A 15942-nucleotide genomic window follows, 5' to 3' on the forward strand; every position below is an offset into this window, starting at 1 on the left:
TATCATACATACTGATGACTTCAACGTTGCTTTCTGTAGTTAAATAAATCAGACCCTGTCCTCGGATCAGTTTTTGCAGGATCACCTGTTCCAGACGTTGGTACAGGAACCACCTCTCCTTTAGTTTTCTGGTTCAGTTCTTCAGTCTGATATTTTCTGTCCCAGAAACAGACTCCAGCTGGTCCGTAGGCTCCAACACAGAGATGTGTTGTTTCCTGAAGTCAGATGTGCGCTTTGCATTTCATCACAGCTGCAAATGTCTGTCTGTGAGACGACATCTGCACTCGTAAACAGCTGCTTTGTAAAAGCGAGTCCCCGCTGACAGAGCTGTCACATTTCCTTAAAGATGAACATCTCCAACACGCCGAGTGGAAGCCTCCGAGGAGACGCTGGAGTGGATCTGGCAGACAGTCACCTCCTGGCAGAAACTCTGACACGTCTTCACGTGAACATGTGTTAACAGCAGTAGAGAACTCCGGCTGGGAGTGTAAGATGATTAATATATATGTGTGTGTGTGTGTGTGTGTGCAGGTGGAGATGGATGTGCAGCTGCAGGTGGAGCGGGAGGAGGAAGCGTCTCGGCAGGCCGTCCTGGAGCAGGAGAGGAGGGACCGGGAGCTGGCGCTGAGGATCGCTCAGAGCGAGTCCGAGCTCATCCCCGAGGAGGGGACCAACGACGCGGGGCTGCGCAGGTAACTCACACACACCTGCCATGTCTGTGTTCCATCAGCTCTGTGTCACAGTGTTTTATTAAGAGTGTGTGTGGTTACACCGAGAAGAAGAAGAAGGGAGCAGAACTTTGTCTCTACAAGTGGAGCAAAGTTTGGACGTCACCTGAGGGAAACACAAAAACAATGTGCAATTAAATTCTCAGTCATCGCCACATTCCTGCTTCTGTTTCCACTGTACCACATCCTGGTTTTTAATTGAGTCTCTGCACACGAGAGGGAAAGGTAGACTTCAGGTCCAGAGACTCTCAGGTGTGTGATCAGTACCATAGTTTTTGCAATATGCATCAAAAATGTACACGCACGTCTTGGCAACAGAAGCAGCGTTTTCTTCTCTCATCCAGACGAGTTAGCAACCTTTAAACTCTGGATTCAAATTGTAAGCATCCAAATATCTCGTTGTTGCATGATCGATATTTCATCCTTGGACGAGTTCTGCAGAATTAGTCTGGATCACAACCGTATCAGAGCGTCTGCATTAACCGGCGGCTTCCAGTTTCTGTGATCAGTCAGCAAAGACGATTACTTTGAAAACAACTTTCCTTAAATGTATTTATTTATTTATTATTTTAAAGGACCGTGCATATTAATTAAAGGTGACATATCATGCAAAATTTACTTTTTAAGGGTTCTCTACCTGAAATATGTGTCCCTGGCATGTCTACAAACCCCCCGAGAATGAAAAGACTCCATTCTGCCCCTGTTCTGATTTCTCCACCTTTCTGTAAATGTGTGCTGAAACCAGCCGTTTCAGTTTTCAGTGTTTCTGTTACGTAACAACAATATCCGGTCTGTAACAGGAAGTCAGAGCTCGGAGCTTGTTCAGCCCATAGACTGTATAAAATACAACTCAACCCCTCCTCCGTTTTTCATTCCCTGCACACATGTGTGCTAACAAGGAGCTTAGGAGGGAGGCATGCTAGTTGTAGGCTGTCTTAATAAACACAAAGGTCGCTTTGACTCCCCACGTCTGCAGATTTGAAGATCTAGTGGATGATTTTTATTTATCATGGATAAGTGCTAGCGCTAGTTAGCATAGCCACATAGCTACATGTTGGTAGCTGTGTACCAAGACACACGTCGACATACTGACAAATAAAACAACAAGAAACACTAAATCTGTGACCAATGGTTCAGAAAGGTCCTGCTGCAGGCGCCTCTCCGTCAGGATCAGATTCAGAGGGTTGAAGTAACGCGGGTCTGTGAGCAGCCGTGTATATTCAGCCAACATGTAAACATTAGATCAACGTGCTGGACAGCCGAGGCCACATCCACTTCCTGAGGGGGCGTGGTCAGAGAGAAAACAGACTGTTCTGATGAGGAATGAAGAAGAGGACTTTTCAGGCAGACCAGAATCTGATTTCAAAGTGTTTTTTTGAGCATAAACTTTAAAGACATGTTTTGGGGACCTCTTAGACCAATATATGTTGATGAAAAAAGCATGATATGTCACCTTTAACACTTCTGTAAATATACCAGAGTTAGCCAAAAGGCTAGTTTACATCTGTAGTCCCTTGCCAGATGTTAAAAAGGCTCCCTAAAAAAATGATTAAACGAAGATAAAATAGAGTCAAATAAAATCAAAGTAAGAAGGTAGAGGAGAAACCAAAACACAAACAAACAAACAAACAAGAGAAGGAAAGAAAAGTACAAATAGCACCATATGATTAAAAATGACTAAAAGCTTCATAAGGACATGATATGACCGTCTTTGAGAAAGTGTTCATGGACATAAAATACATGGTATCAATCATTAAACTAGCTGCATGCAGATCAAATGAGGCAACATGTAGACTGAGCGACTGGTGAGCACAACGAATAGACCACACAAGCAACAGGAAGTTAAGGAAAAACTAAAAAAACACAAGACAAATTTATTCAGAATGAACAGAATCTCACGTTAAATAAAGAACTTTAAAAAAAAATGGAGATAAAGGTTTAGATGACCGTTTTTTAAAATGCACGTCCATGAAGAAAGTAACATAGAGAGCCGTGAGACACGAAGAGTCCTCCTGAAGGCTCGGGCTCTGGAGGATCAAGTGGTCTTCATTCACATGTTGGTTTTCTCCACTTGAAACGTCCGTCCCCTAATGTATACCACCCGAATCAGGAAGCCGCTCACCGTTCCTCAGAGTCGTGTTTATCAGAGGTCTGCCCAAGCGGCAACCTCCCGTCTAAAATCTGCAGTTCATCGAGGATCCTCTTGAGGCTGACTCCAGAAGTACCTGAAGTCACACATGAATGGGAAAAAGCTGATCTTTACAGCAGAAATAAACATGTTTACAGCCTGGTTCAAAAGACAAGGGTAGTCTGGATGTGATGGAATTCATAAATAAACTGGACACAGAAGACTCAGAAGACTCAGGAGACTCAGGAGACTCTGATGGCTTGAGTTGAAATAGTTTATGTAGAGCTTGATCAAGGAGAAATAACATAACAGTACACAGGCAGGAGAGAGCAGAGCAATGCAAAGTCAGTTCTGTCAGACAAATCCTCAGGCATGTACCTTTATTCCCCTAAAGACGACACTACAGTAAGATAACCATGTTTGGACAATAGGAAACAAAACAATTGGGAAGAAGAGCGGTGCTCTAGTCTGGAGACAGGAAGTCGGTCACAACACACAGATAAAGACAGGAACAGGGAGAAAGACCTTCATTACTACACTGACACTGTCTCGTCTATCCCCCAGTAGCCACAGCTGCCACAGGAGAAGTTACTCATAAACATTCTTACATACATATATATAAGACTGTGAAAATTCCACAACACTGGATAGCTCATTTCTTGATCGGCTCACACTGTACGGGGTGATTTTTTTCACAACGCGGCAATTTGGAAGATATTGAGATTACTAGTCTTCCAATGAGAGGCTCAGCTGCCTGCAGGAACACTGCAGCTGTTGGCTAGGAGGCTCAAAGCCCCGCCTCTTTATGTCACACTGGCTCCACAGCAGCAATATGGCTGCCACCGATGATTGGTCTCAAACAGCTCTTCAGAAACAGATGGGTGACGCACGGATACTACATCCATATTTTATACAGTCTATGAGTTAGACACACTTCTGTTGCCAAACTGAACGTGCACGCCTACGTACATCATCGTGTGTACGAACTTTAAATGAGTCTTTAGGTTCTTCTTAAACATGCATGATGTTTGAAACAGTGGAAACAGAAAGCTTCTATGTGCAGGTCATGAAGTGAGGAGATGAAATGATTGCATGAACAGATCTGAAGGTGTTTTATTAAATCCTGTAACCTGACAGCTTGATTTAAAGTGACAGGATCACCTTCCCCTCACCTCTCCGTGTGTATTTACAAACTGAATATTTAACGCCTCTGACGTCCAAACAAAGCATCGATAATTCATCACCACCTGTCAGCTGTTCACCTCCTTCTTCTTCTTCTTCTTCTCTCATTCCTGGAGCTTTCTTTTGAAAATCTTTGCAGAGAGACGTGAACTTCCTGAAGAGTTCACACTGACTGTTTTAAAGGAGGAACCATCGACTGCATCCTCTCCTGTGTTTAACCATGCTCTTCTTTGTGTTTCTGTTTCTTCCTCCCAGTAACGGCTCCTCAGTTCCATCGTCCCCAGAGAGAGCAGCGTAAGACCCGGACACTCACCCTTTTGATTTACACCCTAACCCCGCCCTGCCTTTTAACCTGTTTCACACCATAACCCACCCCCTGCATGCTGTGACGATCTGCCAGCTGACACATTTTATGACCTGCAGTAGCTCCGGTTTATAGACGGCACCTCTCTTCCTTTATTTCTATTCCTCTTCTGGGATAGAAGAACTTTGGTTGTCCACGTTTGACCGAAGGAATCAGCACTTTTCAGTTTGAGCACCGAGTGATTGTCCCTCACCAGAAATGTGATCACAGCCAGAATTTATCAAACGTTATTCAGTCTGAACTTAAAGGCAAAACCTTCAACAGTAACTCTTTATAATTAGATTTGAAGAAGATGTTTGAGGCTTGGGATTTGGTTGCAAACCCTTCCTTTAAAGGTGACATATCATGCAAAATCAACTTTTTAATGGTTCTCTCCCTGAAATCTGTGTCCATGTCTACAAACCCCCTGAAAAGTCAAAGACTCCATTCTGCCCCTGTTCTGATTTCTCCACCTTTCTGTAAATGTGTGCTGAAACCAGCCGTTTCAGTTTTCAGTGTTTTTCATACGTCACAACGCCATCCGGTCTGTAACAGGAAGTCAGAGCTCGGAGCTTGTTCAGCCCATAGACTGTATAAAATACAACTCAACCCCTCCTCCGTTTTTCATTCCCTGCACACATGTGTGCTAACAAGGAGCTTAGGAGGGAGGCATGCTAGTTGTAGGCTGTCTTAATAAACACAAAGGTCGCTTTGACTCCCCACGTCTGCAGATTTGAAGATCTAGTGGAGGATTTTTAGTTTTCATGGATAAGTGCTAGCGCTAGTTAGCATAGCCACATAGCTACATGTTGGTAGCTGTGTACCAAGACACACGTCGACATGCTGACAAATAAAACAACAAGAAACACTAAATCTGTGACCAATGGTTCAGAAAGGTCCTGCTGCAGGCACCTCTCCGTCAGGATCAGATTCTGGATCAGTTTCAGAGGGTTGAAGTAACGCGGGTCTGTGAGCAGCCGTGTATATTCAGCCAACATGTAAACATTAGATCAACTTGACAGCCGAGGCCACACCCACTTCCTGAGGGGGCGTGGTCAGAGAGAAAACAGCCTGTTCTGAGGAGGGCTGAAGAAGAGGGTTTTACAGGCAGACCAGAATCTGATTTCAAAGTGTTTTTATGAGCAATAAACTTTAAAGACATGTTTTGGGGACCTCTTAGACCAATATATGTTGATGACAAAAGCGTGATATGTCACCTTTAAGTGGTAAATCCTTCACTTTCTTTCAGTTTTTATCTCTTTTATCTGGGTTCATAAAGTTGATAAAGTACAAACGTTTTTGGATCTACATGTTGGATAAGATTGCAGCCGTTAAAAGAGTTCAAATAGCTGCAACATGACCCTCTAAAGCACACGAGCACGGTCATTTAAAGGTCTTGTTTTTGTCCCTTTGAGAGTCAGACCTCTTAGTGAAAGTGTAAGATCCTTCTTTGAAACCAGAAACAGCTGCTACGTCGCTTTCCCCGAAGCCTCCAGACTCCGCTGACCAAATCAGTGATTTTACCTCACAGGATGTGGAGTCCATCGTCTCCGGCTCAGTGGCGGTTCTAGACCAATTTTACTGGGGGGGCCAGGCTGGGGCCAAGGGTGTTGTCAGAGGGACACATTCAACCCTGACAAAAGAGACTGAGAAGGGCGAGGACCGGCTGAGGACAAACTGGAAAAACATCAGAGCATCCCTTAATACTAGACATATATACTACTGTGTTCTAGATCAACATGCAGACTGACAGCAGCTGTTTGGATGTTTACACTCAACATGAGTCTCTTAGAGCTCTAAGGGACTGGAACCAAGTGCCACACGCATGTGGTCCGCATGTAACATCGGCGCGACACCAAAGCTCTTTTTATTGTATATTTGTTTGGTGTGGAGGGGGGCCCACAGGGTGGGTCCAGGTTCAGTTTTACAGGGGCACTGGCCCCTGTTGGCCCCTCCCCAGAACCGCCACTGCTCCTGCTTCTTCAGTTGGATAACTTTGAATCTGTTGGGTGTTATAAATATGTTATCTTGATTAATAACACAACAGATCAAGTATTCGTGGCAGCAGGAGACGAGCAGCTTCTCGTGCACATCCTAGTAAAATCATGTTTTGGTCAGTGGAGTTCGGCGTCTCTGCAGAGAGATGTCCATCAACTCCTGCACACAGACATCTAACGGACAAATTCCTTCAGATCCATGTCTGATCCATCACAGCTCCGGATCTGGAACAGGAAGTCAGGTTTCACCAAAACCAAATGAAAACATCCGGTTAATTTTCAGAATAAAACACTCTGTGTTATCACCAGATCGTATTTCACTTAACTACAACAACAAACCAAAGTCATGATGAGTGGAGCCAGGCCTGGAGTCAACAGGTCAGAGGTTTTCAGAGGACCAGAAAGACCACATGGATGAGGAGAGGAGGAGGAGGAGGATCCTTGATCCTCGGTCACATGACTCCAGCTGTCCGGAGGGGGACTGAATATTTCTTCCGTCCATGTTTCAGTAAATATGATCAGAGTGTTCATGCTCCCCTGAGGATGATTCTTTGAACTTTTAAGCAGCAGTCTAAACAAGTCGCCCAGCTCCTCCTCCTCCTCCTGTGGGATCCTGAGACGTCCCCAGACCAGACGGGATGTATAATCCCTGCAGCGTGCTCCGGGTCTACCCCGGGGTCCTGTAAGCAGGCTCAAACACCCCGCAGAGAAAACTCAGTCTGGCCTCGTGTGTCTGCGACCTCTTTGTTTCGGTAACTTCACAGAGAAAATGGAAAGTCCTGATGCTTGGATCTGATCCCTTCCCCCACGCCCATAAACAAGATAGATCAACAGAAACCAGAATATCTACCAGCTACATGTCTGTTGAGTTTGTTGTGATAATATTCAAGGTCCCCTGAGGATGAGGACCAGTGACGAAGCGGCTGTTTCTGGCGTCACCTTTCCAAACTCCTCATTAGAGACGTCTCAGGTTGTCGTGGCAGCAGTTTGATAAATTCACGGCCCCCCCCCTCCCTGTCCTCTGATCAGAGTTTTGAAGGACTTCTTTAAGAGGTGAAGAGGAAAGGTGATTCCTTTCCTCCTCTTGTTTTGTTGTTCAGTGGTGCTCGCTGTTATAATCCTGTAATCCTCTTGTTTACAGCTCTGCTGGAACCACAAAACTCAAGAGCTTGACCATGTAGGTGTCCTCTCCACGCACCAACACCTCCACCACACAGTAGATGTAGATTTATTTGGATTCAGACGCTCTCCTCTCGCCGTGTAGCCGTCGTGTGTTGTTACCCGGTGTGAGGTTGAACCGGTTCGTGTTGCATCCTGAGATATTAAAGCTTCAGTTTTCGGGTCAGAGCGTCGGATCGTAGGTTTTCCGGCTCGGCGCGGCAGCCTCCACTTCTCTCTGCACTCACCCTGAAGAGACCGGCACGCACAGGCGCTCTGAAAGTTAGAGTTGATGCTTCACGCCGTGAGTCAGGAGCAGCGCCGGCCACATTACAGCGTCACACACTCTGAGGAGGGTGGAGTGCTGCATGCTGGTACTTTATGCACCAGCTGCTTCCAATCCAGCGTCCTCTGACTCTCTCACATGCTCGTTTTAAAACCCCTTCAGCGTCACTCATTATCACAAACGAGTTCACGTTTCACCTGCAACACGACTGAAGGCTCAGAGTTAAAGACCAACACAGAGAGACGTCTTTATACAACCTTACATCTGAGAAACACGTTAAACAGAGAGAGAGCGTCAGACAGAGACACACAGATAACTTCTCTCTTCTTCACCTCCTCTTCTTTTCTTCTTCTCTCATTTTGTTTGCACGACAAAAAACTCAAAAGTGCAAAGTTCTCTCTGCAGAAGTTAATGCATATTAAAAAACAAGGAATGAGTTTATAAAACAAAAGGATCTCAAAAGAAGAAGAAATGCAAAGTACCTGATGAGACAAAATCTGATTTAATCTCTGCAGGTTTTATTGCACATTTATTTATGATGTTTATGCAACATTTTAATGTAAATACAACTGCACTTTAACCTGAGCACTAATAATACATAAATAAGAAAATAAATAAAATAAATAAGAATCAAATAAGATAAATAATAATTATTAATTAATAAGAAAATAATACAAAAAATAAATAAGAATCAAATATAGAAAATATTAATAATTAATTAATAAATAAGAAACAAATAGGATAAATAATAATAATTAATAAGTAATGCGGATCAAATAAAATAAATAATAAAACTCAAGATGGGAAATTAATCCCTGCAAAATAAAATAAATAAATAAGATAATAGAACACTAAAATATTGAACCAGTAAAATAAACTGAAAATGCTAAACCAGAAGTAAATACATCAAAGTAAAACAGAGAGAGGTAATCTGTAAAAATTGATTACTAAATAAATACTGAGATAATCCACATTTTTTAAAATAACCAAATAAATATTATATGTGTTTTTAATAATTTAAAATAATACAGTATATGACTATATGAGGAAACACCAGAAACCACATACACACCTATTCAAAAGAGAACAAACAGGCCGTCTACAGCAGAGATCCAGAGGAACCTCAGGATCAGATCAGGTCCCATCTTCCAGACAGGACTCAGTCTGATCTCATCTTAATCCACCATGAGCAGAGACCTTTGCAGCATTTAGCAAGTTACAGTGGCAAGGACAAACTTCCTTTAACAGGCAGAAACCTCCAGCAGGACCAGACTCATGTTAGACACACATCTGCTGAGACCGTGTTGGAGAGAGGGATAGAGGGAGATGAAGAGAGAGAGAGATGATAGTGGGGAGACGGATAGTAGTAGTTGTAGCAGCTGGAGTCTGGACCACGTCCACAGCAGCAGAGATCCAGAGGAACCTACGAGACAAGGGAGCTCAGGGACTCCAGAAAGGTCTAAGAAAAGAGAGAAGAGAGGGAGACCAGAAGAAAGAAAAAGAGGAGAAGGAATGATGGAAGGAAAGGAAAAAGAAAGAAAGAAAGAAAAAAAAAGAAAGAAAGAAAAAGAGACAGCAGGAAAGATAGAGAGAAAGAAAGAAAGAAAGAGGGACAGCAGGAGAGAGAGAGAGAGAGATAAAGAAAGAAAGAAAGAAAGAAAGAAAGAAAGAAAGAAAGAAAGAAAGAAAGAAAGAAAGAAAAGATGAATAACAGACCCAAAAAAGGAATCTACAGCAGAGATCCAGAGGAACCTACGAGACAAGGGAGCTCAGGGACTCCAGAAAGGTCTATGTTACTAACTAAGTAGATCTACAGAGCCGTTTCTTTAAAGTTGATCCATGCTGCCTGTCCCGTTCAGGGTCATTTGGGGAGCTGGAGATGATCCCAGCTCGTGCATCGGCAACCTTCATGCATCTTTCATGCTGTGAGGGAGAACGCTAACGGCAGCATCGTGCAGCTCTAACATAACAAAGCTGGAGTTAAATATCAACAACAAAATATCTCTTTACAGAGGATTTAGTTCTTTATTTTCCACACTCCTCTCTATCCCTCCTTCTTCTCTTCCTCCTCTTCTGTCTTTGTGTTATCTCAAAGTGTTTGAAAAACCACAGCAGCTCTCTAACTTGTCAAACCGGGACTCTCGTGCTCTTTAGGGAAGAGATGGCGAAGGAAATGACTGAACTTCTGGCTCGGTGGGTAGAAGCCGTCTCCGTCTCCTTCTGCACAATCAAGCCTCTTTGATTTCCTCAAACTTTGATCCGACTCTTTGAGAAAACAAAACGATGATGCAGAAACTCTCCTTCAGACTTCCGCTGGTTTTGTTGCCTTTCAAAGATCAGAGATGTGTTGAGCTGATTCAAGGGTTGATTCCCTCAGAGATGTCAATCACCTCCAACATCCACTGATTCTTTCCTTCTTGAGTCTTTCTCTGCTCCACATGTTCTCTCGTTCGTTCTCTGACAGGTTGAATCTCGATTACTTCCTCCCTAAACCCTAAACCCTGAATCCTAAACCCTAAACCCTGAACCCTGAACCCTCAAGGATTTAACTGACGTCACCTGGAGAGTGATCCAGTGCACGAGGCTGCAGGAGCTTGAAGTGGTTCACACAGGAGCGGGACAGCACTGTTCCACTCCCCTTGTAGTTTACCCGTCCATGCTTGCAGCTTCCCCTGGGATTTCACGTCACAATGCTATGAATTATGGGTAATTTCCTCCCTCAAAGTCTGCAGATATCCCCACTTACAGAAAGGGTGCATAAAGATCCCTCGTGCACGTGAAGATTTGACAGAAGGCCGGCTCGAAGCCCTCACAGACTCCTCAGTGTGTGTGTGAGTGTGGACGTCAAGACAGGGCCACAGAGTTGCACTGAGCATGCTCAGAACGCAGCACAGTTTACAGATGTTTCTCTAAATGCATGAAAAATTGAAATCAAGTATGTCCCAAATTTCTACAAAGTACTCAACTTTAAACTCTTAAAATACAAAATGTTTCCAAACAGTTCAAAAGCCTCAGGAAGTGAGAATATATTTATAACTTATTTACTTTGTTTTTAATATTTATCTTCTTTGGATTAATTGCAAATAATCTATAGATGAAGTTTTTTTTCCTCAAATTTTTTGCTTTTATAAAAGTATTTTAAAAGTGAAATTTTTTGTTGTGGGTGAATAAATAGGCTGCACAAAAAATAAATAGATTAATAAATCAGACTTTATTTGTGAAGCAGAATGACATAAAAATAATAATAATAATATTAATAATAATAAAAAAAATAGATACCAATCCCCATAATCTGTATGCAAGGTTAAGAACATAATTTATAAAATTATAAGAAATAACTGAAAATAAATAATGATAATATTAACAATAAATAAATAATAATAATAATAAAAAAGTGAGAAAATACCAAATTAATAATAATAATAATAATAAAACTAAAGAAATAAGATAAATAAATAATAAAACTCAATATATTAAATATTAAACTAGCAAAATGAACTAAAAATGCTAAACTAAAGGTAAATACATCAAAGTAAAACAGAATAGAATATTAAACTGCGTTTAGAGCTAATATGTAAAAATTAATTACTAAATAATTAATGAAATAATCCACAATTAATTAATAAATTATACAAATTAAAAAAATAACTGAATAAATATAATATTTGTGTTTATAATAATTTCAAAGAACACATTATATGACTTAAAAAATGTACTAAATTTTAAACTATATAATAAATAAATAAAGTAAGATGATTAAGACTCAGTTAAAAGTCCTGAGTTTGATTTTAAAAATGTTTATACTCTGCAAAAATAATAATTTCCTCATGATCACAATCTGAGCGTTTAACATTCATCACATAGAAAGGTCTGATTCATCAGGATGAGGACTGATCATTGGAGCTGCTGTAGTTTGGTACAGGTATCTTGTGTGGCCTCCTCCTGAGAGGTGAAAGACCTCTTCACCTGTGAGGTGACAGTCCTCTTCACCTGTGAGGTGAAAGTCCTCTTCACCTGTGAGGTGACAGACCTCTTCACCTGTGAGGTGAAAGACCTCTTCACCTGTGAGGTGAAAGACCTCTTCACCTGTGAGGTGACAGTCCTCTTCACCTGTGAGGTGACAGTCCTCTTCACCTGTGAGGTGAAAGTCCTCTTCACCTGTGAGGTGACAGACCTCTTCACCTGTGAGGTGAAAGACCTCTTCACCTGTGAGGTGAAAGACCTCTTCACCTGTGAGGTGACAGTCCTCTTCACCTGTGAGGTGAAAGTCCTCTTCACCTGTGAGGTGACAGTCCTCTTCACCTGTGAGGTGACAGACCTCTTCATCTGTGAGGTGACAGTCCACTTCACCTGTGAGGTGAAAGACCTCTTCACCTGTGAGGTGAAAGTCCACTCCTTCCTCAGATTACTGCAGGCTAAGCTCAAACAGTATTTCCCACGTGCGTCCCTCCCGGCTTTACGCTGCGTGAATGAGTGATGTCAGGTGAAGTCACGCCTGCCTCTCCTCGTGTTACCCGTGTGCGTCCGTCTGAGGCTAATTGGCTCAGGCCTCCTCTGGCTGCGCCGCCAACACTCAGCGAAGGGAAGCGGGAGCAGAAGGTGACTGCAGCCGCTCAGCTCGCTGCCAGAGAGCAGAGCGCGCTTCTGGGAACAGCCGGCCGCGTCCGAGGCCAGCTAACGCTAATAAAGAGCCGCCCAATAGGATTAGAGAACCAGCAGGGTCACGCCTCCAACTTCCTGGTGTTCTAAAAAGAGAAAATCCTGGTGTGGGATTAATCAGTCAGCAGCAGCTGGAGAGGAGCTGCACACTTCCAGCCGTCACAGCATCGTTCATCATTTATCAGAGTTCTCTGACGATGGACTCCAGCTCCTCCTCGCCGTTTCACCAGAGGAGCGTTTGACCTCCTGGAGACGGATACAGCATGCTTTCTAACACTCTTCTCTCTCTGACTCTCTGTAGCTCTGCTGTAGAAATCTGTCTCTCTCCCTTTAATGATGATTCTGCTGATTCTGCTGATCACCCCTGTTTCTCCTCGCTTTACCGATGACCTCTCTGTACCTCACTGTCTCTGTGAGTCCTGCTGTTCTGATCTCAGGCAGCTGGGTGGAGTTTACTGTCAGAGGGGATTCAGAGATCCAGCCTCTAATGACAACAACACAGAGTCAACAACAGCTTCAGTTATTATAACACCTGGGCCTATACGCTGTTGTGGCACACTTTGTCCACAGGGGGCGCCAACATCCACACAAACTTAAAGGCTGTCACAGCTGCTTGAATCAAATCTTTACGTTTGATATTAAAGCTAGTTGGTGAGAAATCCTTTATTATTTCATGACCCAGAAGTCTTTGATTCAAAAGCAAAGTATTAAAAACATCTTAAGTATCAACTTTATTGGAAACATTTAGTTTTTGTTTATTCTTGTTTTTTAATTAGACAACTTTTTAACTTTTAAACGACCTGTTTTTAAGACTCGGTCACTTTAATCAGAATAAATGATTTTGGAATAACTGGACCTCGGTGTTCAACACTGAGCAACTTTAGCTTAACATTTATCTAATGCCACTTTTAAAAAGATATGATTTATCATTTTATAACTTTTAATTTTTTTTGTGACAATCATACTTTTGCAAAATTTTAAATATGCATGAATCAGAAAAAAAGTGTTGCTGCTATAATAAACAAAAAGAGGAAAGAAAGAAAAATGAATGAATAAATAAATTCAAACATAAATAAATATATAATTACATAAATAATTAAATAAATGAATAAACAATTAGATACTTCAGTAAATCAATATGTAAACAAACACATAAATATATTAGTAAAAACATAAAGAAGTAAATTAATAATTAAATACATAAATCCTTAAATAAATATATAAATACATAATTAAATAAAAACATTAATAATTAAATACATAGATAAATAAATAAATAGGTTAATAAATAAGTAAATATATATTAAATAAAAAGCAAATAAATAAATACTTACATTAATACATTTATGTATAAATAAGTCAATACATAAATAAATAGAAACATAAATAATTAAATACTTACATAAATAAATACATAAACAAATAAATAAATACATAAATTAATACAAGTCAAATAAAAGGGTCAAGTAAGAACAAACTAGCCACTTATCTGTAATCTCAACGAAATACTAATTAAAAAATTAAATAAAAAGAGAGACTAACTTACACCACTCTATCTTAAACAGCGGCGCCTTTTCTTTAATTTTACCTTTTATTTCTTCCTGCTTTGCATTTTGGATCAAGACTAAACCCTGGGAGTAAAGTTGAATTGTAAGAGCTGTATCTATAAATGGGATTATTATTAATATGGGGAGTCATCATAATAAAACTCCCTGTCCTGTAAACTCCACCCATCTCCTCTCTACCTGTAAACTCCTTCCTGCCCGCGTTCAGAGCGAGGTGAATAACCTCGCTCTCTGATCCTCCGGCTGCCGGTCTCCCACAGTCCGTCACTGTGGGTGTTTGTCGTCTGACCGTCTCCCTGTCCTTCTTGTCCTTCTTGTCTCCGTGTCACCCTTCAGAGGTCCACAGGTCCAGGCCTCCAAGGCGGCTGCTGCCGGGACCAAGAAGTACGAGCTGAGCAAGTGGAAGTACGCCGAGCTGCGAGACGCCATCAATACCTCATGTGGTGAGTGTTCGTTAGCATAGCATGCATTGTTAGCCTGATGTTTAAACATGGGTATAACCTCTGGGAACACTGCAGAAGAACGTGGTGGGTATAACCTCTGGGAACACTGCAGAAGAACGTGGTGGGTATAACCTCTGGGAACACTGCAGAAGAACGTGGTGGGTATAACCTCTGGAGACACTGCAGAAGAACGTGGTGGGTATAACCTCTGGAAACACTGCAGAAGAACGTCCTGAAGTAACTCCCCTGTTAAGCTTCTGTTGGTCTGAATTGACGCTATATCACACTGCTTTAAATCAAACTTATTGTCATGATCCCCAGAGGATACGTCCAAAGAATTTCTGCTGACATCCTCACAGTCAAGTTCCATCATCTAGCAAAAATTGTACCTATGATAAATATTTGATACCCTGGAAGTGTCTTTAAAAAAAAAAGGCCATATTTATTTGATTTGATTCATTGTCCCCTGAGGATGGCTCATGGGAATTTCTCTGATCATTTGTTGCATCAGGAGTAGTAGTTGTAGCAGCTGGAGTCTGGCACGTCCACAGCAGCAGAGATCCAGAGGAACCTACGAGACAAGGGAGCTCAGGGACTCCAGAAAGGTCTAAGAAAAGAGAGAAGAGAGGGAGACCAGAAGAAAGAAAAAGAGGAGAAGAAATGGGGAAGGAAAGGATAGAAGGAAAGGACGGGGTGAGAAAAGGAGACATAAAGGATGAAGAAACAAGGAAGGAAGACAGAAGAAGAGAGAAATGAAGAAAGAAAGAAAGAAAGAAAGAAAGAAAGAAAGAAAGAAAGAAAGAAAGAAAGAAAGAAAGAAAGAAAGAAAGGATGAATAACAGACCCCCAAAAAAGGAATCTACAGCAGAGATCCAGAGGAACCTACGAGACAAGGGAGCTCAGGGACTCCAGAAAGGTCTATGGTTAGTAACTTTAATGGGACAGGAAGAGTTAAAGTGAGAGACAGGCAGAGAGAGGAGAGAGAGGGAAAGACAGGATCCCAGTGTGTCAGTCTAAGCCTATAGCAGCATAACTAAGACCTGGTCCAAGCCTGATCCAGCTCTAACTATAAGCTTTATCAAAAAGGAAAGTTTGAAGCCTACTCTTAAAAGTAGAGAGGGTGTCTGCCTCCCGGACCCTGACTGGTAGATGATTCCAAAGGAGAGGGGCCTGATAACTGAAGGCTCTACCTCCCATACTACTTTTAGAGACCAAAACTTCAGCTAAACTAACTTCAGGCCTTCGAGTGGCGCTGGCCGGCTGTGGTTCGTGTCTTCAGGTTTTCGTTGCGTGTTTCCTCTTTCAGCAAAGCTCTGATTCCTTCATGATCTTAGATTCAGACGTCAGTTCGGAGTTCAAAAGGATCCAGAAGAAGCTGAACAAAGCGTCACGCTCGCCCTGGTTTTGTAAGAGTACTTGTCGAGGTACGAACGCCGGCGATGAAGCACTCTCT

At 42.0% G+C, this 15942-nt stretch overlaps 1 protein-coding gene across 3 annotated transcripts in view; it reads left to right on the top strand.

Annotated features, from left to right (window-relative positions):
• Positions 1-534: 534 nt before the first annotated feature.
• The window catches only part of LOC117809370 (unconventional myosin-VI-like), a 30212-nt gene continuing 14804 nt past the window's right edge, over positions 535-15942 (top strand). Inside the window, exons 1-5 of one of the 3 annotated variants that reach the window (XM_034678928.1) lie at positions 535-692; positions 4294-4332; positions 7520-7555; positions 9977-10015; positions 14383-14489. In XM_034678928.1, coding sequence (XP_034534819.1) covers positions 538-692; positions 4294-4332; positions 7520-7555; positions 9977-10015; positions 14383-14489 — 376 coding nt within the window. In that variant the 5' untranslated portion in view covers positions 535-537. The remainder of the gene's footprint in view (positions 693-4293; positions 4333-7519; positions 7556-9976; positions 10016-14382; positions 14490-15942) is intronic. The other 2 variants (XM_034678930.1, XM_034678931.1) reach the window with 2 other exon arrangements.

Source organism: Notolabrus celidotus, unplaced genomic scaffold (genome assembly GCF_009762535.1).
Source record: "Notolabrus celidotus isolate fNotCel1 unplaced genomic scaffold, fNotCel1.pri scaffold_262_arrow_ctg1, whole genome shotgun sequence".
NCBI lineage: Eukaryota > Metazoa > Chordata > Actinopteri > Labriformes > Labridae > Notolabrus > Notolabrus celidotus.